Source organism: Ahaetulla prasina, chromosome 4 (genome assembly GCF_028640845.1).
Source record: "Ahaetulla prasina isolate Xishuangbanna chromosome 4, ASM2864084v1, whole genome shotgun sequence".
Lineage (NCBI taxonomy): Eukaryota > Metazoa > Chordata > Lepidosauria > Squamata > Colubridae > Ahaetulla > Ahaetulla prasina.
In genome coordinates, this window is record NC_080542.1 from 139,540,556 (window position 1) to 139,568,482 (window position 27,927).

The 27,927-nt window shown below is 44.1% G+C and overlaps 1 protein-coding gene across 3 annotated transcripts in view; it reads left to right on the forward strand.

Annotated features, from left to right (window-relative positions):
* PAXIP1 (PAX interacting protein 1) overlaps nucleotides 1–27,927 on the forward strand; it is a 47,604-nt gene that overhangs the window by 4,927 nt on the left and 14,750 nt on the right. For 2 of the 3 annotated variants that reach the window (XM_058184243.1, XM_058184244.1), the window contains exons 4-13: nucleotides 10,212–10,275; nucleotides 10,361–10,474; nucleotides 11,645–12,280; nucleotides 14,186–15,005; nucleotides 16,700–16,794; nucleotides 17,592–17,687; nucleotides 23,035–23,172; nucleotides 25,095–25,216; nucleotides 25,720–25,904; nucleotides 26,879–26,922. In XM_058184243.1, the coding sequence (XP_058040226.1) occupies nucleotides 10,212–10,275; nucleotides 10,361–10,474; nucleotides 11,645–12,280; nucleotides 14,186–15,005; nucleotides 16,700–16,794; nucleotides 17,592–17,687; nucleotides 23,035–23,172; nucleotides 25,095–25,216; nucleotides 25,720–25,904; nucleotides 26,879–26,922 (2,314 nt within the window). The remainder of the gene's footprint in view (nucleotides 1–10,211; nucleotides 10,276–10,360; nucleotides 10,475–11,644; nucleotides 12,281–14,185; nucleotides 15,006–16,699; nucleotides 16,795–17,591; nucleotides 17,688–23,034; nucleotides 23,173–25,094; nucleotides 25,217–25,719; nucleotides 25,905–26,878; nucleotides 26,923–27,927) is intronic. The other variant, XM_058184245.1, reaches the window with a different exon arrangement.

The following is a 27,927-nucleotide window of genomic DNA, read 5'->3' on the forward strand; positions in this document are numbered from 1 at the left end:
TTTTTAGCTAGGCAAGAAATTATTTAAGAGAATTAATTAAAGGAAGGTCCTCCTACATTTTAATGCTCTTGCAAGGTCCAGTGGTTTAATTGGAATAATTCTTTTTTCTTTGTTTGTTAGTCCTTTGAAATTTTTGAGAGAATGTACATTGAAATTACATTGTCCTATTAGTCTGATCTACAGTAAATAAAATGCACATATGTAAAACATAAACTGTTTGGGATTGTTGTTCCTTATTAATTTTTGTCAAACTTGTCTTAGGACATTTGTTTTAGAATGAATTGATTTCTCTAGTCTTGTAGAGATTATAAATTAGCAATTTGCTAAATCATAATTTACAATCTCAAATATATATGTCCCTAATAATTATTCTATAAGTCTGTATTTTCCAGACTTCTTATCTTTCTATTACATTTTTATTTCCCTCTAATATTATTTATATGAATCTTCTTATACTCACAGTAAAAAAGGAATATATTTCTTTCTTTCTGTGGAAAAATCAAATTTTCAAAGTTTTAATAAGTGTGTTAATTATTGATTAATTTATTGTATGTGTCAATAGGAACATCATCTGGCCAACCTTGTTTGGATTTGGAAAGGAAACATGGTAGGTAGATAGGAGATTTTCAGGACATACGAAGGCTATTTGGCAGACAAACCATTTTGGTAATACTTCTAAGAAAACTGAATAATATGTCCATGAAGTTAACGTCAAAGACTTGTTTCAGGATGCCTAATACATATACAGTATTGTTGAAATTCAGTTTCATTTCCTTTTTGATTCCTTCTACTGGTACCAATTTTGTCCCAAATGACCACTTTTTTCTCCACAAAGCCATAATCAATGTTTGAAGGAAAATGCAGGAGTGAAATGCTACCGGTTTGCTCCGATTTGAGTGAACTGGTAATTTAAAAAAAGCTGCTGGTTCACCTGAACCGGTAGTTAAAAGAAGCTACTGGTTCCTCCAAATCCTGTTTTCTACAAAGCTAAATCGCACGCCACAGCTGATCCTCCCCACCCCTGCTGTTCTCCCTAGAGCTGGATCGAGAGCATCCAGAGTGGGTAGTAGCTCTATGTTCTGCATGGAGACTGAGCACGTGATCTTCATTTGCATCACTGGTCACTCCTCCCTTGCCTAGTGCTTTCCCAGTTTGGCTCAGTCTTCATCGTAGACAGAGGTGATCGAATGAGCAGCTTCGCCTTTCTTTCTGTGATCTGCTAAACGTGAGATTGGAAACATTTCCTATTAGGAGGATTATTTTGGGGATTAGACTGCTAGCTGGTCTCTGGCTAGCAGTCTTGTTCCACTTCCAAGCCCAAGTCCCCACCAACCGCGATTAGCGGTAGGGCCTCAGACCGGCATCGATCAGAGCTGGGGGCCAGGCATTCTCGCTGGAGGGTGGAGGGGGAAATCGGTCCCTGCCCAGTTTGTCTGGGCACACTGCGAAGCGGAAGGAGTGCTTTTTGCGGGCAGGCTTGCCTTTATTCAGTAAGTAAAGGGTGTCGCATACGCTTTCCAACAGCCAGCAGGCCCAGAAAGGGGACAAGAGGGCTTGCCCTACTTCCCAGGCCAAAAACATGGGACTTATAGTCATAGAGCTACAGTCAAGGGGGCAACAAACAGGAGCCAGGCAGCCATTTTGAGTGGCAAGAAGGGCTCTAAATTGACGCAGAAAGGAGTCAAAAGGCCTTGGAGAAAGAATTGGCCAAACTTCAGAAGGCTAAACAAAGCAAGGAACGAAATGACTCCCCCAGAGGAGGAGTGGAAATTTCCCACCCTCAAGCAGGCGAGCCATTGGATCCTGCGTATGATCCGGCTCAATTGCAGCCAGCCAGTTACAGTGCTTGGTCACCAGGTGGTGCCAGGGAGTCATCCTCTCTTACTTTAGGAGGGGTTCTGGATAGGGCTGAGACCTTTGCATTTGCAAATCCCAGTTTGCCTGCAGCAAGCTTTGCAGAGACATCCATTTCAGGACCCACTGCTTCCTTTACTCCAACTGCAGTGGGGCTCTGTCCACAGGAGAAAGCTATGTCAGCAATGCCTGCCCATCTGCAGCAACTGATTTCTCAGGCTATTACTCAGGGTATAGCCATTGGCTTACAACAAAGGAATCAGCCTTCTCCAGGGGTTCCACTCCATCAGCCTCCAGTGTTGCCACCTGTAGTTCAAGAGGCTTGGAGGGGCCTCAGAGCCTTCCATCTGAGGCCCATTCAATCAGAAGTGGAGACTCCTCGGCTGAGGAGGATGATCTGATTGCCTTCTCTGAGGATGAAGGGAGAGATTCAGAACCCTCTCCCTTCACAGGCCTATTAAAACCGGATCTTTTCAAACCCTTGCTTCACAACATCAAGTTCATTACAAACTTGGAATCTGAGACTGTTCCCAAACCAGCATGGGGGGTTGGGGAGTCCACGACCAAAATATGCTAGCCCAGGGCAGGTGGAGCTCAGAACAGTCCATCTGGCTCAAAGCCTTCAAGGGCTCCATCTCTGACCACCACGTATTAGTCCTAACAGACAACATGACAGTCAAAGCACATATCAGTCGACAAGGGGACACACATTCCAGGTCCCTCATGGCAGAAGCAGGTCACCTGGGTCACTGGGCAGAGCGGCACCTGTCGCTGAGGGCAGAGTACACCTCAGGGGTTCTGAATGTACAGGCAGACAGTCTCAGCAGGGTGACGGTGGGCCAGGTGGAATGGCACCTACATCCCTCTCTATTCCAGCTGCTGTCAGATCAATTCGGGACTGAGATCCTGGATCTGTTTGCATCCCCAGAGAACTCACAGCTTCCTCGCTTCTTCAGCAGATATTGGACGCAGGGAGCAGAAAGGACAGATGGTGTTGTGACCCAAGCCCAAGTAGGTAGTAATAAACTTAGTCCGTGGAAAAATAAACTTTATTTGAACAGCTGGGAATTATTTCATTCCCACCGTTGTTCAACTCAAAGTAAAACAAATGCCTCCCAAACACAAATTCTTCAGTTATCTCACAAACCTTAGTCCAATTAGGCAAACTGCCAAAAGCCATTCCTGGCAAATATCCTGAAGCCACAAAAACAAAGACGTACACGAAGCAGAGGACGCAGCGACAGTGTTGTTTTTGGGCAAGCTGAAACACCGGTGCTAGTCTGTTTTAAGCCTTATGGGAGGGGCCAATCATCTTTTGGTTCCTACTCCCGAATTGTCCTCTCTGCTTGAGCTGTTCTTGCCTTCTGGCAGCTCTTCTCATGCGTGCATTAGGAACAGGCGCTTCCTGTTCCTCTGCCTCACTACTGTCAGCCTCTGGAGGCTCTGGAGTCTGCACCTTACTTCCCAATGGCCCTGGCCTCACCTCAGCCGCATCTCTGTCTGACTCCTTTGCCAGCTCCGTAGGCTGTTGACGGACCACAACAGATGCCCTCTGCACTCCTTGGCCTCTGGATCTTCTGTACGCCTTTCTCCGCTTCCCTTGATCCCAGCGTTCATCAGGAAGACGATGGAGGAAAAGACGGATGTAATTATACAATGCGACTTGGAGGTCTTTCTGCACCTGGTGCTCCAGGTTTCAGGTTGATTCATCGGCAGCTTCAGTGGCTCAAGTCCTGGAGTTCCTACAGGATGGGTTGGATAGCACCTAGTACCATGAAGAGACTAGTGGTGGCATTGTCCTCAGTTCTGTCTCTTGGGACATGGGACTCCCTTTCCAGACATCCCATAGTACGCAGATTCCTTAGGGGGGCTACTAATTTGTGCCCACCAGTAGTTCACAGGTATCCCACCTGGAACCTGACTAAGGTTTTGCAAGTTCGCATGGGCGGCCCCTTCGAGCCTTTAAGGTCAGCAACACTGCGTTTCCTGACGCTTAAAGCGGCGTTCCTTATTGCAATAGTTTCAGCTTGAAGAATTTCAGAACTAGCTGCCCTATTCATTATACAAGACTTATGCATCTTTCACCAAGACAGGGTCATCCTGAGGCTGGACCCTTTCATACCCAAGGTTAATATCTGGTTTCACAGCAGGAGTTGGTCCTACCAAACCTCTGCCTGGAACCATAACATGCCCTTGAGCGCAGGCGGCATATTTTGGATGTCAGAAGGGCTCTCCATATTTATATTAAGCACACTTTTTCATTCAGGAGGACAGAGTCCTTATTTGTTTCATTCCAACTATCAACATTAGGCAACAAGGTCACTCTTTCAACGGTGGGACAGTGGCTGATAGCCTGCATAGCCAAGGCATATGAGGTTCAGGCCCTCTCAATGCCTGGCTGAATAATGGCTCACTCTACCAGGAACACGGCCACCATAGCAGCAACACAGGCTTCCATTGAGGTGTGTCGAGCAGCCACATGGTCCTCCCTCTCACCATTCATTCGGCATTATAAGTTGGAAACCTTTGCTTTGGCTGACGCAGCTTTTGGGAGGAGAGTCCTCCAGAGGATACATGATGCTGGGGGTGGGATTTAGGACCAGATGATACCCACCCGTTCAGGGGAAAGACCGGTTTTGGTATGTCCCACTCTGGATGCTCTCCATCCAGCTCTAGGGAGAATGGGCATTGGTCCTACCTGAATGTCATTTCTAGTAGAGCTGGAAGAGCATCCAGCTCCACCCTTAATAAGGTCTGGTCCACAGTTTTGGGTGGGGGGTACTCTATTACAGGTCACATATCTATACATCGCTTGGACTTCGCCGAAATGGGGAAGCACCAGGCAAGGGAGGAGTGACCAGAGATGCAAATGAAAATCACATGTTCAGTTTCCATACAGAAATAGAGCTACCACCCACTCTGGATGCTCTTTTCTAGCTCTACTAGAAATGGCATTCAGGTAGGATCAACACCCATTCTACTTACCTTCCCAAGCCACCTTTTGGTGCGTAATGCACAAGGCACACACACGCAGCACACACCAAAAAGAGTTTTGGGAAGGTAAGTAGAACAGTTGGGGGGGATCAGCTGTGCAACGCAGGTTAGCTTTGCTAGAAAGCAGGAAATCCTGCTTTCTAGCAAAGCTAAATTGCACACCACAGCTGATCCTCCCCCCTTCGCTTCTACTTGCCTTCCCAAGCCACCTTTTGGCACGTACTGTGCATGTGCGCACACAGACCATGTATTTGGTGTGCACTGTGCTTGCACATGCAACTTGCGTTTGACACGCAGTGTGCATGCACGAGGGTTACTCTATCGGCACAGTAATTGGGAGGGGCAGATATGGTGGAAGCGGGGGCCCACATTATGTTCGGGAAGTGCATGCCCGCTGTTTGTGAGCGGTCGCGCACTCCGGTCCCTCTGACTTTTCCCGTACCCTGGGTAGCTGGAATCCTCAGAGCCTGGACCTTCGGCTGATGCTATGTAATGCCAGGTCCGTGATGAATAAGGCCCCCCTTATTTGTGATCTTATACAGGAGGGGGGTGCGGACCTGATGGGCATTTCGGAGACCTGGTCGGGCACAGAGGAGGGGGTGCCCCTTGTTGAAATGTGCCCACTGGGCTTCTGTGCATTTCATCAGCCAAGGGCCCAAGGTAGGGGTGGGGGGGGGGGTGGCGGTTATTATCAAGGAAGATCTGGAACTGAGGGAAGTCACTGTGCCGCAGATAGCCGGATGTGAGTCTCTCCTTGTGAAGTGAGGTCAGGGGATGCAGGTGGGCTTGCTGATCACGTACCTGGCTCCTTTCTGCGTGACAGCAGCCCTGCCAGAGTTGCTGGACGTGATAGTCGAGACAGTGGTTGATATCCCCAGACTTATGGTTATGGGGGATTTCAACCTGCTGTCAGTTGGTGAAACATCAGCGGCGGCTCGGGAGTTCATGGCTTCCATGACGGCCTTGGACCTGACCCAGTTAGTTAATGGTCCCACTCACAATGGGAGAAACACTCTGGAACTGATTTTTGTCTCTGGACAGTGGCTGAATGATCTAGAATTAGGGGACTTAGTCATTAACCCCTTGTCATGGTCAGATCATTCTCTCCTTCGACTTGACTTCAGAACCGCCAACCCACACCGCAGGGAGACGGAGCCGATTCATTGGTTCCGTCCCAGGCGCCTGATGGACCCGGAGAGGTTTCTGACAGAGTTTGGGCCACTTCCTGAGGACCAAGCTCACGGCTCGGTGGAAGAACTAATCGCCGCCTAGGAAAGGGCGGCGGGGGCTTTGGACCGAGTCGTGCCTTTGCGGCCTCTGACCCGGCGTCGATCTGATGAATGATGAAGCGCCGGAAAAGACGCCTAGAGAGTGATTGGAGGGCCAGCCGCTCTGAATCCGATCGAACACTAGTTAGGTCTCATATTCAGACCTATCTAGTGGCGATAAGAGTGGCAAAACATGAGTATTTTTCTGCTCTTGTTGCATCGGCAGATAATCGCCCAGCTGTCCTGTTTAGGGTGACCCGCTCCCTACTTCATCAGGAAGCTCAGGAGGACTCTTTGCAGGGTCGTGCTGTGGATTTTGGCCAATATCTGCACGATAAAATCGCTCAGATTTGGGATGGTTTGGACTCTGATTGGGTAGATTCGGGTGGGATGACGGAGGCTGTTCTTGATGATGTTATCTGGGATGAGTTCGACTCTGTGACTCCTGAGGACATGGACAGGATACTGGGGAGGCTGAATGCGACCACATGTTTATTGGACCCGTGTCCCTCATGGCTGGTACTGGCCACACAGGAGGTTACACGAGGCTGGCTCCAGGGAATTGTTTTATTTATTTATTTATTTATTTACATTTATATCCCGCCCTTCTCCGAAGACTCAGGGCGGCTTACAGTGTATAAGGCAATAGTCTCATTCTATTTGTATATTTACAAAGTCAACTTATTGCCCCCCCAACAATCTGGGTCCTCATTTTACCTACCTTATAAAGGATGGAAGGCTGAGTCAACCTCGGGCCGGGCTTGAACCTGCAGTAATTGCAGGCTGCTGTGTTCTAATAACAGGCTTCTAACAGCCTGAGCTATCACGGAATTGTTAACGCTTCCTTGATGGAGGGTGTCTTCCCGTCCACCTTGAAAGAGGCGGTAGTGAGGCCCCTCCTCAAGAAGCCCTCCCTGGATCCAGCTATTTTATCGAATTACCATCCTGTCTCCAACCTTTGCTTTGTGGTGAAGGTTGTTGAGAGTGTGGTGGCAAGACAGCTTCCCCGGTACTTGGAGGAAACTCTATCTTGACCCATTCCAGTCCAGTTTCCGACTGGGATACAGCACGGAGACGGCTTTGGTCGCGTTGGTTGATGATCTCTGGAGGGCTCAGGATAGGGGTTGTTCCTCTGTCCTGGTCCTATTAGACCTTTCAGCAGCTTTTGATACCATCGGCCATGGTATGCTGCTGCGGCGGCTGGGGGGATTGGGAGTGGGGAGCACCGTCTTTCGGTGGTTCTCCTCCTATCTCTCTGACCGATCGCAGATGGTGTTGGCAGGGGGCAGAGATCGGTCGCGAGGCACCTCGTGTGGGGTGCCGCAGGGGTCGGTCCTTTCGCCTCTCCTGTTCAATATCTATATGAAGCCGCTGGGTGAGATCATCCGTGGTTTTGGGGTGTGATGTCATCTGTACGCTGATGATACTCAGCTGTACATTTCCACCCCTAACCACCCCAACAAGGCCGTCGAAGTGATGTCTGGAGGCCGTGCAGGTCTGGATGGGGAAGAACAGGCTCCGACTCAATCCCTCCAAGACTGAGTGGCTGTGGATGCCGGCATCCCAGTACAGTCAGCTGGTTCCATCGCTGACTGTTGGAGGCGAGTCATTGGCCGCTATGGAGAGGGTTCGCAACTTGGGTGTTCTCCTGAATGCTCGGCTGTCGTTAAAAGAACATATGACGGCCGTCTCCCCTGGCGACGGCCTGATTCCACCTGATTCGCCAGTTGTGCCCCTTCATAGACCACTCACGCCCTCGTCACTTCCCGCCTAGACTACTGTAACGCTGTCTACATGGGACTCCCCTTGAAGAGCACCCAGAGGCTCCAACTGGTCCAGAATGCGGCTGCGCGGGTAATAGAGGGAGCTACTCGTGGCTCCCATATAACACCTCTCCTGCGCAAGCTGCACTGGTTGCCGGTGGTCTTCCGGGTGCAATTGAAGGTGTTGGTTACCACCTTTAAGGAGCTCCATGGCACAGGACCGGGATATCTATGGGACCGCCTGCTGCCACCAATAGCCTCCCATTGCCGTGTGCGCTCCCATAGGGAGGGTCTCCTCAGGGTGCCGTCAGTCAAACTATGTTGGCTGGCGACCCCCAGGGGGAGAGCCTTCTCTGTGGGGGCACCTACCCTCTGGAATGAGCTGCCTCTGGGGTTACGTTTGCTCCCCGACCTCCTGACCTTCCGACGAGAGCGCAAGATCTTTCTGTTTCACCGCACAGGGCTGGCCTAATTGTAATATAGTTTTAAACTTGGGTTTTATTATCGTTTTATTAATAGTTTTAATGGAATTCGGCCTAATTGAATTAGATTTTTAAAATTATTTTTTAATTTATTGATGAATCTGTTTTATGTTGGCTGTAAACCGCCCTGAGTCCTTCGGGAGAAGGGCGGTATCGAAAATAAATAAATAAATAAATAAATAAATAAATAAATAAATAAATAAATAAATAAATAAATAAATAAATAAATAAATAAATAATAGTAGAGAGAGGGAGGGAGGGAGGGAGGGAGGGAGGGAGGGAGGGAGGGAGGGAGGGATGGATGGATGGATGGATGGATGGATGGATAGATAGCAAATCGGTTCGGATTTCACCACTGGGAAAATATAATGTTAACAGCATAGTTTAGGATTACTATTTTCTCTCTGTAGATTTAGGTATTATTTTTACATCCCTCAAATTGAACGTTATGCATAAGTACAGATTTATCTATGTTAACAATACAATTCTTAGAACCATGATTTTGTGAGATAGATTGAACCTGATACTTAAAATAATTGGAAACAAAGGCTGCAAAACATGTATACCATGTTTCCCTGAAAATAAGATCCGGTCTTATATTTTTGGGATTCCAAAATAAACATTAGGGCTTATTTTTGAGGAAACACGATTTCAGGGTAATCAGCGTGGCTGGGGGTACCACACCACAGCACGCGCACAAAAGGCGAGCATGCGGGGACTGACGTCTAGCAGCAGCTGCAGCCCGCTAGCCCTTCGGACAGCACATTCTGGGGCTGCACAGCCCGTGCGGCGTAGGTGAGTTGATTGCCTGTCCAAGCAGCAGAGGTGCAGGGTTAAAGACATGCAATCCAGATGCACTGCACAGGCAGAGAATCAGACGGTCGGCCGACCAGCCACAGGAAGCTCCTCTTCAGGCAGCGACACTAACAGCAGATGGAGGCAGAGCGCGAGGGGCGAAGGCACACAATCCGTACTAACCATGTGGGCCTTAGGCAAGGTGAGAGATGGGACGGATTGGATGGCTGGTCGCGGGAGGCTTGTCTTCACATCTCGGCTTGCCTGGAGCCTGTATGAAGCATTGGGATCGCCCCCCCCCCACCTCTGGCTTCACCTGCTGCTTGGATATGTAATCAACTCACCTGCGTTGTGCAGGTTGCGGCTGCTGCCAAATACTGTCTGCCCTTGCTGCCTCTGGTGCTGGCTACCCACACCCCTCCCTGGGCTGATGATTTTCACTCTGACTCATTTTTGGGGTAGGGTTTTGGGGTTTTTTTGAATTTATATCCCGCCCTTCTCCAAAGACTCAGGGCAGCTTACACTATGTTAAGCAATAGTCTTCATCCATTTGTATATTATATACAAAGTCAACTTTTATTGCCCCCAACAATCTGGGTCCTCATTTTACCTACCTTATAAAGGATGGAAGGCTGAGTCAACCTTGGGCCTGGTGGGACTTGAACTTGCACTAATTGCAAGCAGCTGTGTTACTGGGTGCACACTTAAAAATCAGGTTAGGGCTTATTTTCTGGGTGGATCTTATTTTCAGGAAAACACGTATTATGGGTTTTGTAGGACACACTTCCAAAAAGCATCCTCTTTGTTCATAGTAAGACAAAGTATTCACTCAAATATATCTGATGATTTTGTAGCAGAAGAAGGATTGTGATCTCAAATCTACCAAGTTCATTTCCTCTTTTGATTGCATAATGCTAGATTGGTTTCCTTTCTGCTCTTTTTAGAGAACAAAAATTATGCATATTTTTTTGTGAAGTTTGGAATTTTTTTTCATTTGTTTATGTTAATACATTTTACATTTTATTTATGTTATTTCCTTGACTTAATTTTGTCAGAGTAAATGGCTTTTCCCCAGAATCCTGTCAGATCTTTTTTGGAGTTGCTGCTTGTCTGTCTCAGGTAAAATATGTTTGCAAAGCAGTTAAATGATACAATGTACAATTTGAAATATTTTTTACTGAAGTACCTTACCTTTTTTTGGTAGGTTTCCTCTGAAGATCGGAATACGTTGTGGGCTTTGATTACATTTTATGGTGGAGATTGCCGTTTGAGCCTCAATAAAAAATGTACTCATTTGATTGTGCCTGAACCAAAAGGGGTAAGAATTTTAATGCCTATTAATGTTGTTTTAGCATATGGAATACAGGTCAACATAGTTTGTGTCTTGTAAGTATGTTACCATTTTAAAAAGAATCAGCGATATGTAAGTAGATTAATATGGAAGTCTTTTCATACTTTTGATGAAATCAAAAGAAATTTGGCTGCGATGTTCCTAGGCAAAATTGTGTTTTGGGGACTGATAAAATATTCTGATGAATGATAATGAATTTTAGCTTATGTTATTTATAGATAATTGGTGTCACAGCTAAAATAGTGTTACCAATACAAGGGAATAGGATACAATAGTCAAGGTTGAACCTTTGGTGCTCTGAGTTTGGTTGTTTTCTTGCAGACATTTCATTACCCAGCTAGATAATATCATCAGTAGTAGGAGGGTATGGGGCTTGCTCTCTGTGGAAGGGGAGAGATAAAGAAGGTGAAAACAGTAACAGGACTAGAATACCTGCTATTTTCTAAGGAAAGACTCAAAGCTGCATAATCCAAATGCACGGATTTTACCATCCATTTGTTTAATTTTTATTTAATTTACTTTTTATTAACTACCATATAGTTCCAACTAAATCATGTCTCCTACTCCAAAGTAGGAATAGGGGTAGACTTTGGGTAATTATGTATAAAGTAAAAACATCTGCTTAAATCAAGGCATTTCCCCAGACCATTTTCCCATTTCCCTAATTAAAGTAGCATAAAAACACCTAAGCAGCCAGCCGTAATAACCAGGATAGTGATTGATTGGCCACTGAAAAACAAGCATTTTTAATACCCCTTGGTATGTCAGAAGCGAGCTGGCTGGACACAGTTATGATGTCTATTTATTAGGCCCTTGATCAAGGACATTTCCTTTCTGACACATGTTCCTCTCACCTTTTGAGAAAATGAGACACTAAACAGGTCCTCTCTAGATAACCTCATAGGATGGACAGGAAAGGGGTCCCTGATATGGTCTGATGCTGTGGCTTGTAGAATTTGGTAAGTAATAACCAGCATTATGAATTCGGCTGAGATACCTATCAGTAGGAGCAGCCAGTTGAGCCAACTACCGAGTAAGTAAGTTTCATCTATCAGCAATCTGACATTTGAAACTTTTTGAATTCATTCAGTTTGCGTTTATAATATTTACATTTCAAAACATTTTTGTCCTTTCTAGGAAAAATACGAAAGTGCCAGTAGACGAGAGAACATTAAAATTGTGACACCTGACTGGATTCTAGATTCTATATCTGATAAAACCAAAAAAGATGAGGTTCCCTATCACCCCCGTTTAGTAATCTATGAGGAAGAAGAGGAAGAGGAGGAGGAGGAGGAAGAAAATGAAGAACAGGATTCTCAAAATGAAGGGAGTACTTATGAAAAGTTATCAAGTCCACCATCTTCTCAAGAAGGGTCTCCTTTGGGCAATCGAACTTTTTCTCCTAAGTCTATTGATGCTGACAGAAACAAAGGAGAACTTATGTTTGATGATTCATCAGATTCCTCTCCTGAAAAGCATGAAAGAAATTTGAACTGGACCACAGCTGAAGTTCCACAGACTGTTGCCAGAAAGCACACGTTGACTCCAGGCAAGGACTCTGGGTTGATTAATTTGTGTGCCAATGTACCACCTGTCCCAGGCAATATTTTGTCACCTGATATCAGAAACAATATGATGGCTTCGGTACAAACTCCGCAAAGTTCTGGACATTCTGAAATGATGGCAACATGGAGTCCTGCAGTCCGGACACTAAGAAATATTACCAATAACGCTGATATTCAGCAGGTTAATAGACAATCAAATGTAGCACATGTAAGTACTTTTAAGGTATATGTTGATAAAACATTACTTGAAAAGGAACGTTATATCAGTAGTTGGGACTTCCCTGAACTGATGCATGCAGAATTGCAAACACACTTGTCACCTGTCATAATGAAGATTTTGTTGTTGCTTTAAGATTTTCTGTTTGGAGCTCTTAGACCACTCTTTGATCATCCTGGATTTATTTTTTATTTTTGTTTGGAATACAAAAGGATCCTAACTTGTCTGTGAAGTTCAGAAATAAAAAGAGCGTTTTGAAGAGAAAAATGTGATTGTTTTGTTGTTAAAATGTAGGATGTTTTCTGAAAGTCTAGTGGAGTATAAAAACATAAGTTAAGAGGGCATTTTTCTTTTTTACCCAGTCTTGGATTTTTACATGGTAGTTCTAGGAAGAATTCTATTTGCATATTTCTATTTGTGTTTTGGTGAACTACTTGTAACATTTCTGAAGTCTTGACTTAACTGGAAGCAATTATCTACAGCCTAATTAGGGCAGCTCTTTAAGAGCCTTTAGATTTCAAGAAGTGTTAAGTGCAATTAACCAAGGCAAATAGTACCAAGAAAGCATTTCTACAGCAGTGTTGCAGGTCTCACCGGTGCAAGTTATTTTTCAGATTAAACTCCAAATATTGGTCTATCTAAATATCTAATAAACTAAGGAAATGTTTATTTCATTATATGTACCTCGTTGTTTACTAAGATCTTCAGGAAAGACCCCTTGACAGTAATATCACTTTGTCAAACTTATGCGAGTGATGCACTTTATTCAGAACTATAATGTTCCCCATCCTCAGCTTTTGAAAACATGCTAGAGCAGGGGTGTCAAACTCGCAACCCGCGGGCCAGATGCATCATGCCTTGGCTACGGCCACCCCTAGTTTAGCGAACGGGAAAAAAGTCGCTATATGTCACATGAAAACAACGTGATGCGTCTCATGAAAACTACGTGATGCTGCGAGTTTGACACTCCTGTGCTAGAGCAGGAGTCCCCAACTTTTCGGACCTCAGGGACCACTAAATTCATAATTTTAAATCCCATGGACCACTAATATGATCTGCCTAATGACCGGCTGGGTGGGTGTGGCTAGGTGGACATGTGACTGGGTGGGTGTGGCCAACTTGATGTGACTCACATCGAGGGGTGCCTTGCCAGCGTCTACTCACCCCTTCCGTCTCAGCCACTCCTTGCCTCCCCACCAGGGCTCCTTTGGGCCCCAGGAAGCAGTTGTTGAAGCTAAGCAGCCACCATGAAAAAGAGTTAGCAAAACAGCTCAGTTCAAATTGGATCTGACCGAGAAGGAGGCTCAGCAAAAGCACCTCACTGAGGACTAGGAGCATAGGCTTTCCAAGCAGAGGGACGACGTGCATGAGTACAAGGCCAGGTACCGGTGCCTGGAGGCTCAGCGAGCTGAGTTGGTCAGCCAGTTCCAAGCCATGATGCAGCCCCACTAGAATAAGGCCCTCCAGCTCTTCGCCACCAGTAGCACTTCCCTCCAAAGCCCCACACCAGGAGGCTGAAGCAGACCCCAACCCACACAAAAAGACCCTGAAGGTGGAGACTCTCTGCAGCAACACAAGCGTTCATTGCATGTATCCAGTCCAGGGGCCGTAGTTTGAGGACCCCTGATTTAGTGCAATATAAAAAATGCAAATAATTTTTCTGCGGACCACCAACATTTTCTTGCGGACCCACCAGTGGTCCACGGACCACCAGTTGGTGACCGCTGTGCTAGAGTATCTGCTTTCATTTTGCTTTTAATGTTCTTTATATTTAATTCAGTCTTACTGTTTTTATTATTTGATTTGTTCTGAATAATCCTGGTAGCTTTTACCCGGGAGAAATATTAGGGGGGGAAATAAATAAAACTATAATAAAGCCTCTGTGTTGTTTTCTAGATCTTGCAGTCACTTTCAGCACCCACAAAAACTTTGGAGCCACAGATAAACCACAACCAACAGGGGCATCCCAATGCAGTCTTGCTTAGCCAGGTCAAACTGGCCCCGGAAACACGCTTAGTGCAGCCTCCTCCTCCTCCTCAACATCACCAGCCTCAGCAACCGCCACCACCTCCTCCGCCTCCTCCGCAGCAGCAGCAGCAGCAGCAGCAGCAGCAGCAGCAGCATCACCATCTCTTGCATCTCCAAGCTCAGCAGCTCTTGCAGCTGCAGCAACAATCCCAGCCGCCACAGGCTCAGATTCCCCAACCGCCTTTCCCACAGCAGCCGCATCAGTTTGCCCAACAGCAGCAAGTCCATCAACACCAGTTTTCTCAGCAGCCGCAACAGCAGCAGCAGCCGCAGCTGCAGCCACAGCAGCTCCCCTTCCCTTCCCAACTGGTACACTCCCAGCAACAAATGCACCGCCCACCACAACCCAGCCCATTTCAGCAGCAGCAGTTGCATCGGTTGCAACAGCAGCACCTGCAGCAGCAGCAGCGGCAGCAGCAATTGCAGCTTCAGCAGCAAAACCTTCAGCAGTTACAGCAGCAGCAGCAGCAGCAACAGCAACTCCAGCAGCAACAACTCCAGCAGCAGCACTTGCAACAAATGCAGCAGCAGCAAATGCAAATGCAAATGCAAAATCAGACACCACAACACTTGACTCCAACATCTCAGACGCTACACCATCAAGTTCCAATTCAGGCCCCACAGAATCCCCAGCAGCAACAGCTGCAGCAGCAGCATCAACTGTATGGACATGACCCATCTGTAGAAGGTAAGTGACTTAGTTAAGGGCATCCTGACTTTTCTACAGGATTTCAACGCTCAGCGTTTCCTCCTATTTAATAATAATAATAAATAATAATAATTTAATTTGTATACCGCCCTTCTCCCGAAGGACTCAGGGCGGTGAACAGGCAGATAAAATAAAAATGATACATTTCAATAAAAACAATATTTAAAAAACTTATTCCAATAGCCTAAATTTAAAATACAATACAAAATATAAAATAAACCCCAATAAAATCCATATTTAAAACCCTATTAAGCCAGTCCTGCTCAAAAGAATAGATATGTTTTAAGCTCGCGGCGAAAGGTCCGGAGGTCTGGAAGTTGTCGAAGTCCTGGGGGAAGCTCATTCCAGAGGGCAGGTGCCCCCACAGAGAAGGCTCTCCCCCTGGGGGTCGCCAGCCTGCACTGTTTGGCTGACGGCACCCTGAGGAGGCCCTCTCTATGAGAGCGTACCGGCCGGTCGGAGGCATGTGGTAACAGAAGGCGGTCCCGAAGATATCCCAGTCCTATGCCATGGAGCACTTTAAAGGTGGTAACCAACACCTTGAAGTGCACTCGGAAAACCACAGGTAGCCAGTGCAGCCTGCGCAGGATCGGTCTGCGCAGGATCTTTGTCCCCCAAAGATCAACCCTGTGAGATAGATTAGTGATAAATCTATTTTAGTCCTTGCACATTGAGGCAAAATTGTTTAAAACGAGAAAAAATGATTCTGGCTGATAAATTATTGGTTAGTAGTAAATCAGCTAGAGTAAATTCTATACGAATATATTAGCAAGCAAAGTGCTGTGTTAGTAGATAAGCAAGGCAGTTCTAAAAAGACTGTGCTGTAAGCTGTTATATATGAGGAACCAAAGAAATCAAGGATAGCTACTGCCCTGAGGAAGTTCTTGCACATAGGTAAAATGCTTAAAAGATTGCTCTTAAGACTTTTGGATCTCTTTTCAGTTTTTTAAGTGTCATCAATTGGATTGACCTAGAAATGTATTTCTGGCCTACCTATCTTCATACTAGAACCACTAGAAGAAAACCAAATTACTCAGTTGCATTATGCTTCAAATAGTGATATCCCAAATATAATAGTTAAATTTTGAATGCAGTTGGCACTTGAATCCAATATGTTTCCCTCTGTGTCAACTTTCTTTTAATATGGGGTATATTTGTCCTCTCAAAACATTCAGTCCACACATTTGCATGGATTGCAACTTTCTTATAGCAGTACCAGACAGGTAGACATGATTAATTTCTGTCCCATGCGACTCCTTTCTCAACAATCCATGCCCACATTTCCTGTTTCATTCTAAACTCACAACTATATGGACACAACTGGTTTCCGCTGCTGTCTGCTAAGCTAGTAGACGACAGGGATGCAATGTGCAAATCACAAAGCAGCAGCCTAATTGCTGTTGGAATTTTCGGAATTCCAAAAATTGTGTTCTCAGACACAATTCTCAAGGTTGAACTTTCTTTCAGTCTTGGAAATTGAAATGCTTTGCAGGCACTTAGCAAGAAGGCCTCTTTCTGCATTTGAAAGGCAAGACCAGGCATCTGCATTTCGGTATTGATCGATTTGAGAGGAACCAAGTTTTAAATGTACATACCATTGTAGATGATTGGATTAATTATAATTTAAGAGAAAAAGTGTTTTAGATTAATTTCAACTGCATTATTTTTTTCAGTTCCTGAAGAATATTTCTTACTGGGTTGTGTCTTTGCAATTGCTGATTACCCTGAACAGATCTCTGATAAACAACTGTTGGCAACTTGGAAAAGGGTGAATATCAGTTCCATTTGTGACTATTTTTCAAATCAGAATTTCTAAGTACATTTTTAATGAAAAATCCAATTAATCTATTTTTAAAAATAAATTTGCAGTACTTTCTTTGTAACAAATGAATTATAATAAAATGTGTTTAGCATTGTCCAAACTATACTTGTTTTTACCAAAAGATGCAGTATTTCACCACTGTTTTAGGTTTCCCCCCCCCCCGTTGACTGGGTAGCTTCAAACATTTCTATTTTTATTAGGTTACACCAGTGGTTCTCAACCTTTATAGTGCTGCGACCCCTTTAATACAATTCCCCACGATGTGGCAACTCCAACCGTGGAAGGGGGGAAAAAGCAGCAAACTTGTTTTTTTTAATTTATCGCACCTGAAGCCGTATTGGCTAGTGATCTGAACTGCTTGCAATTGCCTTGAGGACGGAGGCATTAAAGCAGAGACTCCTCCCCTATTAAGTTTATCGCGCCTGAAGCCAGATTAGGCTAGCGATTGGGAGTGATTGCAGCTGGCTTGTTTGGAAGACATCAGAACAAAGATTTCTCTCTTTTTTAATTCATCGTGCTTGAAGCTGAATTCGGCTAGCGATTTGAAGAGCCTGCAGCCGACTTGTGGAATCAACTATTGGAGCGCGATTCTTCGACTCGCAAGTATATTTCCCATATTTCCGATGATCTTAGGCGACCTCTGGCAAATTGTCATTCGACCCCCAACAGAGTCACGACCCACAGGTTGAGAACCGCTGTGTTACACTGACATGTCTTTTCAGTTTTCTTAATTTTTATTTTAGGTAATCCAGATTCATGGTGGTACAGTTGATCCTACACTTACAAGCCGATGTACCCATCTTCTTTGTGAAAGTCAACTTAGTAATATGTATGCACAGGTATGACAGAACACCATACATCATTTCTACTTATAGTAAAAGTCTGATAACTCTTTCTAGGTTTTTAAAATATAGTTTGTATATTTTTATTATCAGTAGCAGAAAGTATATCCAATTAATATGTAACTTTCCAAACATGAGATCTTGAAGTTTGAAGCTTAATATGCTGCCCTTCCAGAAAATTGAGCTACCATAGGAAGTTGTTCGTTGGCTCAAAAACAAAACAATAAGGGTCTCATTGGTTCAAGAGCAAAACAAACAAAATTAAAGTAAACCTGAATTAAATCTAGGAATTTTTTCCGCTGCTTCTGTTAATATTTGATGTCTGTCAATGCTAGGAGAAAAACTGTGGCTTGAATTACTGGCTGGTCATGTGCGATTACTGTGTAGTCTCCACTTTGAAATGTGTGGCAGAGAGAACTTCACTTCGTTTGCTGGTTGTTCCAAAATCTCCTCCAGTCTCCTCCTCCACATGTTTCAGGTTTGCAGCTTTATTGGCAACTCTGTTATGCTGACTCCGGAGAGAAGGCTTAAATATGAGGACAGTAATTTATATGTGCCTGCAATTTTTCTAAGCAACATTTTTTTCCATGTTGTTGTTGTTAGTTGTGAAGTTGCGTCCAACCCATTGCGACCCCATGGACAACATTCCTCCAAGACTTCCATGCTTTCCCATAGGGCATGGGAATCAGTTTGGTCTAGAGTTAAGGTACCAGGCTAGAAACTAGGAGACATGAAAATGAAATTCAATGGTGAAAAAAGTAAGGTTCTACATTTAGGCAAGAAAAACAAAATGCAGAGATACAATATAGGTGGTACCTTGCTCAATAGTAGTAACTGTGAGAGGGCTCTTGGAGTCCTAGGGGACAACCAGCTGCTGTTCTGCAGCTGCCAAAAAAGCCAACACAATCCTAGCCTTTGTTAACAGAGTGATAAAATCAGGATCACGTGAAGTGTTTATACCACTTTATAATGGTAAGGCCACACTTGGAATACTGCATCCAGTTTTGGTTACCATGATGTAAAAAAGATGTTGAGACTCTAGAAAGAGTGCAGAGAAGAGCAACAAAGATAATTAGGGGACTGGAGGCTAAAACTTAAAAAGAAGGGTTGCTGGAACTGGGTATATCTAGGTTGATGAAAAGGAATTGTGGTGACATGATAGCAGTGTTCCAATATCTCAGGGGTTGCTACAAAGAAGGGGGAGTCTCCAAAGCACTTGAGGGTAGGACAAGAAGCAATGGGTGGAAACTGATCAAAGAAAGAAGCAAATTAGAACTAAGGAGAAATTTCCTGACAGTTAGAACAATTAATAAGTGGAAAGACTTGCCTGTAGAAGTGTTTTTAAGAAGATGTTAAATAACCATTTGTCTAAAGTGGTGTAGAATATCCTGCCTAAGCAGGGGGTTGGACTAGAAGACCTCTTCCAAGGTCTCTTCCAATTCTATTATTCTGCTCTGCTCTAGTTCCAGTTCTATCCTATCATACCCATGAAAGCTGGCTAGGTGACCTTAGATCACTCACTCTTTCTCAACCAACCCACTTCCCAGGACTGTTGTGGGGAAATAAGAGGAGGAGGTATCTTTATGAATAATTAAGAGTTAAAAGTTGGGATTCAGGTAAATAACATAAATCACTTGCAGGCAAATGCGTAGAGTGCAGATTTAAGTATTCTTGAAATAAAGGTAAAAAATGAAAAGCAGTTAACAAAAAACAAATAGTGTTTTAATACAAAACAATAATAATAAAGGTATTTTTGAAATGTATTCATTCAAATTCTAAAGCCCAACTCAATAATTCTGAGAAGTTTACAATTCAAAATCTATACAGTTAAAAAAAACATATTTTTAAAAAAACCTAAGTAAAAATATTTATCTAAAAGAAATAGGTATCATATAGCAGCTAAGATATTTGGCTAGTTAACAATAAAGTCAAGAAAATGAGCTCCAATACATTCAGCATCCCAGGCTTAGGAACACTGCCAGATTTTTATACCTTTGTGAGTGCCTGTAGTCCATGAAAGCTAGTCCATGTGATAATTTATTTATTTATTTTTATTTATTATTCAAATTTTTATACCGCCCTATATCCCAAAGGACTCAGGGCGGTTTACAGCCTAATAAAAAACATAAGAATAAATACAAGTTAAAAACAACATTTAAAAAACTTATTAAATTAGGCCAAATTTAAAACTGTCGTTAAAATAATACAAAACCCCATTTAAAAACTAAATTTAAAACTAAAAACCCTAGGCCAGCCCTGCACAAATAAATAGATGTGTCTTAAGCTTGCGGCGGAAGGTTCAAAAGTCAGGAAGTTGGCGAAGTCCTGGGGGAAGCTCGTTCCAGAGGGTGGGGGTCCCCACAGAGAAAGCCCTTCCCCTGGGTGTCGCCAGTCGGCACTGCCTGGCGTACGGCACCCTAAGGAGTCCCTCTCTGTGAGAGCGTACGGATCGGTAGGAGGCAATCGGTGGCAGTAGGCGGTCCCGTAAATAACCCGGCCCTATGCCATGAAGCACTTTAAAGATGGTAACCAAAACCTTGAAGCGCACCCGAAAGGCCACAGGTAGCCAGTGCAGCCTGTGCAGGAGTGGTGTCACATGGGAGCCACGAGGGGCTCCCTCTATCACCCGCGCAGCTGCATTCTGAATCAACTGAAGCCTCCAGATGCTCTTCAAGGGGAGCCCCATGTAGAGAGCATTGCAGTAATCCAAGCGAGATGTCACGAGCGCATGAGTGACTGTGCATAGGGCATCCCGGTCTAGGAAGGGGCGCAACTGGTGGATCAAGCGAACCTGGTAAAAAGCTCTCCTGGAGACGGCCGTCAAATGATCTTCAAAAGACAGCTGTCCATCCAGGAGAACGCCCAAGTTGCGCACCCTTTCCATCGGGGCCAATAACTCTCCCCCAACAGTCAGCCGCAGCTGCAACTGACTGTACCGGGGTGCTGGCATCCACAGCCACTCCATCTTGGACAGATTGAGCTTGAGCCTGTTTCTCCCCATCCAGACCTGTACGGCTTCCAGACACCGAGACAGCACTTCGATAGCTTCGTTGGGGTGGCCCGGGGTGGAAAAGTACAGCTGAGTGTCATCAGCGTACAGATGGTACCTCACCCCAAAGCCACTGATGATCTCACCCAGCGGCTTCATATAGATGTTGAACAGGAGGGGTGAGAGAATCGACCCCTGCGGCACCCCACAAGTGAGGTGCCTCGGGGTCGACCTCTGCCCCCCTGCCAACACCGTCTGCGACCGATTGGAGAGATAGGAGGAGAACCACCGATAAACGGTGCCTCCCACTCCCAATCCCTCCAATTGGTGCAGCAGGATACCATGGTCGATGGTATCAAAAGCCGCTGAGAGGTCTAATAGGACCAGGGCAGAGGAATAACCCCTATCCCTGGCCCTCCAGAGATCATCAACCATCATCAAGCCGTCTCCATGCTATATCCGGGCCGAAAACCGGACTGGAATGGGTCTAGATAGACAGTTTCATCCAGGTACCGGGGTAATTGACATGCCACCACACTCTCTACAATCTTCGCCACAAAGCGAAGGTTGGAGACCGGACGATAATTTCCTAAAACAGCCAGGTCCAGGGAAGGCTTCTTGAGGAGGGGTCTCACTACCGCCTCTTTCAAGGCGGCAGGGACGACCCCTTCCAACAGAGAAGCATTTATAATCCCCCGGAGCCAGCCTCGTGTCACCTCCTGTGTGGCCAGCACCAACTAGGAGGGGCATGGGTCCATAAACATGTGGTGGCATTCAACCTCCCCAGCAACCTGTCCATGTCCTCGGGAGCCACAGGATCAAATCCATCCCAAACAGTCTCGACAAGACGGGTCTCCGACATCTCACCTTGATCCACCCAATTTTGATCCAAACCATCCCGAAGCTGAGCGATTTTATCGTATAGATAACCACTAAACTCCTCGGCACGCCCTTGTAACGGGTCATCCCGCACCCCCTGTTGAAGAAGGGAGTGGGTCACCTGAAACAGGGCGGCTGGGCGGTTATCTGCCGACGCAATGAGGGAGGAGACGTAAAAACGCCTCGCTTCCCTCAGTGCCACTAGGTAGGTCCTACTAAAAGACCTAACTAGTGTCCGATCAGCTTCCGAACGGCTGGATCTCCAGACACTCTCTAGGCGTCTTCTCCGGCGTTTCATCTCCCTCAGCTCCTCAGAAAACCAAGGGGCTGGTTGAGACCTACGCCGGGTCAGAGGCCGCAAAGGCACGACACGGTCCAGAGCCCCAGCCGCGGCCAGTTCCCAAGCTACGACTAGTTCTTCAGCCGTGCCGTGGGCAAGATCCTCAGGGAATGGCCCAAGCTCCGTCAGGAACCTCTCTGGGTCCATCAGGCGCCTGGGACGGAACCACCGTATTGGTCCCATCTCCCTGCGGTGTTGGGTGGCAGTCTGAAAGTCCAGACAAAGGAGAGAGTGATCTGACCATGACAACGGCTCAGTGACTACATCTCCCAAAACCAGATCACTCATCCACTGTCCAGAGATGAAAATCAAATCCAGTGTGCCTCCCCCGATGTGGGTAGGGCCATCCACTACTTGCATCAGGTCCAAAGCCGTCATGGAGGCCATGAACTCCTGAGCCGACGTTGATGACATGCCGGTAGATGGCAGGTTAAAGTCCCCCATGACCATAAGTCTAGGGGTCTCAACCGCCACCCCAGCAAGCACCTCCAGCAACTCGGGCAGGGCTGTTGTCACGCAGCAAGGAGCCAGGTACGTGACCAACAAGCCCAACTGACCCCTATGGCCCCACTTCACAAGGAGGGATTCACAACTGGCAATCTGAGGAACAGTGGTCTCCCTCGGTTCTAACTCTCTTGTTTTCTTATATCATGTTTGTGAGGTAAGTGCTCCACTTTTCATTTTCAAATGGAATTGAGGATGACCTGAGCTGAAGAAGCTTCTTGAGTAAGAAATGAAATGTCTTCAAAGAAAAACCAGAAAGTCAAGTTGCTTCTTGAAAAAAAACATCTTTGGGACATAATAGTGTAATTTTTAAGGTGACGAATGAGAACTAGGAAATTTACTGACAGTACTAGATGAAGAAGGCAGTTGCTTTTTCTCAAATAAGTTTATCTCCTGGTTATTATTATGTAGAAAAAATAGAAGAAGTCATACTACATAATTCAAGAGATAAATTTAAGAAGTAAATGCCATACAAAACTTGGTGTTATGTGCTATAGCATACATATCTAAACTTTCAGACCCCAGCATTGATTTTGTTCACCTTTTAAAAAATATTTTTATGTAGTTCTTATAAAATGTGGTGAATTAAAACCTATAGTAACAACATTTTGCTGCACATTTGAATATTGTAGGCTTTGAAAGAAAGGAAAAGATGCATCACTGCCCACTGGCTGAATTCTGTGCTAAAAAAGAAGAAAATGGTACCACCCCATCGAGCTCTTCATTTTCCTGTAGCATTTCCACCCGGAGGAAAACCATGTTCTCAGCATGTAAGGAAACTTAATCTTAAGTTTTTGCTTTGAAATCACTACTGTTATTATTTAGAGTTCAAAAATGAGTAAATACATAGTGCTCTATCTTTAGAAAAACCAAAACAGTTAGATAATACAATTTTGCAGGTTTGCCTCCTACGGTTCTCCCACAGCTTTAAAGCTGTGAAAATATCCCTCCCCAGAAGTCAGAAATCTGCCTGAAAAATGGCAATTCTAGAGAATTTGAGAACAGTTAGGTGATTAAGAGACGGTGTGGGACTGCTATTAATATTTAGGGGGAAATGCTAAAATTTGGCCATTTTTTCGATCATTAATATGTGGACCCAAGTAATAACTGCAGCTAATCCTTGCTTAGCAATGGTAATTGGGGCTGGGAACTCGCATCACTAAGTGACATTATAAAACTCAGTATCACCTGATTGCACTGATTTACACCAAAAATTGTGACACTCCCAGGTGTTATTGTTAGGCGAACCCCATGTGATCGCAGCATCCCACAGTCACAGAATTGCCATTTGTGACCTCCTGCAATAGTGGTGGGTTTCAAATTTTTTATTACCGGTTCTGTGGGTGTGGCTTGGTGGGCATGTCAGGGAGAAGATACTGTAAAATGTCCATTCCATCCCCAATCCAGGGGAAGGATACTGCAAAACCCCCATTTCCTCCCGATCAGCTGGGACTTGGGAGGCAGAGAATAGATGGGGGCAGGGCCAGTCAGAATTTTTACTGCCAGTTCTCCAAATTACTCAAAATTTCCGCTACCGGTTCTCCAGAACTGGTCAGAACCTGCTGAAACCCCTCTATCCTGCAAGCTTTCCCATTGACTTTGCTTGTAAGAATCTGGCTGTGAAGGTGGAAAATGCCATTACATGGTTGTTGGACACTGCAGCCATTATAATTGTGAATTGGTTGTCAAGTACCTGGATCACAATCATGTAACCACCGAGATGCTGCGATGGTCACAGTTTATAAGAACGCATAGGAACTGCGTTCAGCATTGTAACTTTGGTTGTTCTTTGTAAATGAGTGGTTGTTTAACTAGGACTACCTGCACCATGTTGTATTTCATTTGGAAACATTAGCTGGTTGACAATTTGTTTCCAAATGAAATACAACATGGTGCAGGTAGTCCTAGTTGAACAACCACTCATCTACAAAGAACAACTAAAGTTAATGTGCTTTTAGCGTTGATACAGTATGATCTCTCTAACTTCTGTATTTCGTCCTAGTGAACTTTCTTTATTAATTGTAAAGGCAATGTGAAATAAGTTGACAGTATTTACCTCCTGGAACCCAAACCCTACTGTAATTTTCTTCCAGAGGGGATAGAATTAGAGAATCAGAGCTATTAAAAGGTACTCCTGCTGTTGTCTCAATCCAGGAAACCAGAGGGAGATTTCAAATCAAAAGGGCCCTCAAACTTTCTCTTTTCTGTGGAGTGTGAGCCCAGCCTCCTAGTCTTGGGATGGTAGTAAGTTTAGTCATTCCTCTTCCCGCCATCTGTTTTTCAGGTGTGTCTGGACTGACTTCACACTCCTAAATCCAGCGCATGAGCGAGAAAGGGGTCTTGTCCCCTGTATTTTGACTTAATGACAGCAAAGGGAAAAGGCTGGTTGCCTGTCTGCCTCGAACCTTCTGCAGGAGATAAGGCAACCATCTAGCCCAATAGCACGGAGACATAGAGGTTTAACCTTTCTTCTCGTCTTTTGGAGTTAACTCACTTAAGACAGGCCTCCTGTTAAAGAAGATGAATGGCTTGTATTCTAGCCCATGTACAGGAAATCTGGAACTTAAATCTATTCTGGGAGTTGCTTTTGCATCTTGTTTTGAGAAATACTGAATTAGTTAAAGGTTAGTGTCACTTAAAGAAAAATAAAATAACCAACGTATTTACAGTTGTTTCGTTCGTTTCTGTCCAGATAATTGCTGTAACAGGTTTTGTGGATGGTGACAGAGTTGATCTCAAGTTGATGACTTACCTAGCAGGAGCAAAATATACAGGGTATCTTTGTCGCAGTAACACCATCCTTATCTGTAAAGCGTAAGTCCTATTTGGAATAATAATGTGGATAACACTGAAAGGGTCCAGTTTTATGTCTGCTTTTCTAACAGCCGTTTTTCGGAATAAAAAGCATTTAATTTTCCTGGCTGTGTTATGCTGTTATATTAAAAATGCTGGAGTACATTTTTCTTCATTTACAATGTTAAGTTTTACTGTCTATTTTTATTCTAATAAAAACTAGCATTGAAGCCCTCAAAATTTTATGCTCCAATGGTTTAAGAGGGTCCAAAATCATTTTTAATTTTTATAAAAAAATAATAATATAAATACTATGGAATTTATAATAAGTACTATTGGATGTAAAGTTTAACGAATTAGTAATATTGACAGTCTTCCACACCCTGAGTGCTTACTTGAAAGCTGCATGGTTTGAGAATTTAGGGGATGCAGTCCTAATATATTTGGAAAACATCATCTTGGGAAAAGCTATTCTGACTTACTTCCTGTCATTGACTTTTTTTTTTTTTTTTGCTTATTTCAAGGCCAACTGGCGTGAAGTATGAAAAGGCCAAAGAGTGGAGGATACCTTGCGTTAATGTACAATGGCTGTGTGACATCTTACTTGGGAATTTTGAAGCTTTGCGGCAAACGCAGCACAATCGGTACACAGTTTTCAGTCTTCAAGAACCCTTTGCTCCTAATCAGCATCTGGTTCCAAACCTCCTTGGTAAGAAGCCGTGCAAAACTTTACAAATGTTTCATTTCAGTGCAAAATAATAATTTGTTGTATCTTTTGGACATTCCATTATGTGCACTGTGTGTGCTCCTTTTGATAGTACAAACTAAGTGTCAGCGCATGGAAGCCTTCGGCCCAGGAATGCTGACACTCAGCATGTTGACAAAAATAAGGATCTTAATGTTTAATGAGATTTATTTGAAATGTGCATAAAAATAAAAATAATTTAAAAACTAAATTAACCATTGATTGTCTTTAGTTTCAAATCTAAGTTTATTTTTTTAAGTATAGATCTTTCTTTTTAGAGCAGGTGGTAAAGTAATATTTGATTTATTATGCTAACATTAATCTGTAAACTGAATAAATAAAACCTTTTAAATCATTTCTTAGATGCAAATAAACATCATGTCCATCTGAAGAAAAAAAATTCTACTCTAGCAATATTTTATTTCATAGGCATTTCATTTTTCAGTTCTTTCTGCAGAAGTATAGCTTAGCCAAAAGAAGAAGAAATGGAAGATTCAGTTCAAAGGGAAGATTTCATGAAACATCCTTTAATATGAATTATGTCTTACAACAGCATCATCTAGCTCTATAGATGATTATTAATGGGAAATCTGACTTAAAGCAGAGCTTTTAAATGTAGCCTTTTTTCCTGTGATGTAATTAATTGTTCTGAGTTGTCTTTTATCAATTTAATCTGTCAATTAACTTAATCCATTATTTTCTCCCTTTTCATTAACCCATTTTAAGGGAGAGGGAGAAATGATAGGGAAAACTACATGAAACCACATTATATTCATCCAACCTAGGGCAATTGCGTTACGTTTGAATGTTCTGTGGGCTTTTATTGTATGTCTTAATTAGAGTGGATGTACTAACAGATATTGACCCAAGTATTGGAGCATCCCAGAAACCATGCCTTGGTGTAAGAGTTTCTTGTACTTTCTGTTCATTAATTCCAGATGCTTGGAGGGTGCCTTTAAAGGTGTCACCTGAACTTCAAATGGTACGTAGTGTTGCTTTAAACATTTTATTTATTTATTTATTTATTTATTTATTTGATTTTTTATACCGCCCTTCTCCCGAAGGACTCAGGGCATCTTTATGTGTGGGGAACAGAAAAAAGAACACATGTGAAAAAACGAAGAGATCCTGGACTATAAAATACTTACATTGTTTAAAATATTTTGTATTACTCTTTAGTTAAAATTTCTCAGATGCTATACCTGATGGTTACATCTCTTTCCTTCCTTGGAAATCAGATGCAGTGTCTGTGTTATTTGCCCAATTGACTGGGAATTTCCAGCTTGGTTATGATGGGGCTTCCATAAAGTGCCAGGCTCAAGTGCTTGCTGCTTTCTCCTAGAGGAAGATGAATAAACCAGAATTTAGTTTCACTCAATCAGAACACTATTTATTGCTTGCAGAGCTCTAACTAGTTGTTCAATCAGGGGAGTCAGCCTCATCCAGTTCCTTTATTCTGTTGAACGCTCTTTTGCATTAATGTTGCACCCAAATTTAAATCTTGATTCTCTTAGCATGAAATTCAATTCTACTTTATTCTTCTTCCTACGCAATGACGAAGAGGGAGCAAACCCAGGGGCGGTTTTCCGAGAAGGAGGAAAAGGGATGCCAGTATCAGTTCCTCCTGAAATGAGGTGTTGACCAGTCATCCCCCAATGTGGCCTATTACATGCTGTCAGACTTGAGAGGAATGTGTGTCTAGCTTACAATTGGCTCGGAATAAAGGAGTATTCTGTCCAAGACTCTGCAGGGCATAAAATGTTCCAAATAACGGCAGGATTCAACCCTGGTAACGGGTGAAATGCTCCCGGTTCGGATTGGATTGCCTAATCCGGTAGCAATGGCGGCGGGTGGTTTGGAAAACCAATAGCAAAAATCCCTCCCCCTCTTCCCCTGCATGCCCAGCTGAGCTGCGTGATCATCAGAGGTTTTTTTACTTTTAAAAGTATTTTTTCTTAGACTGAAAAAATGCTTTTAAAAGTAAAAA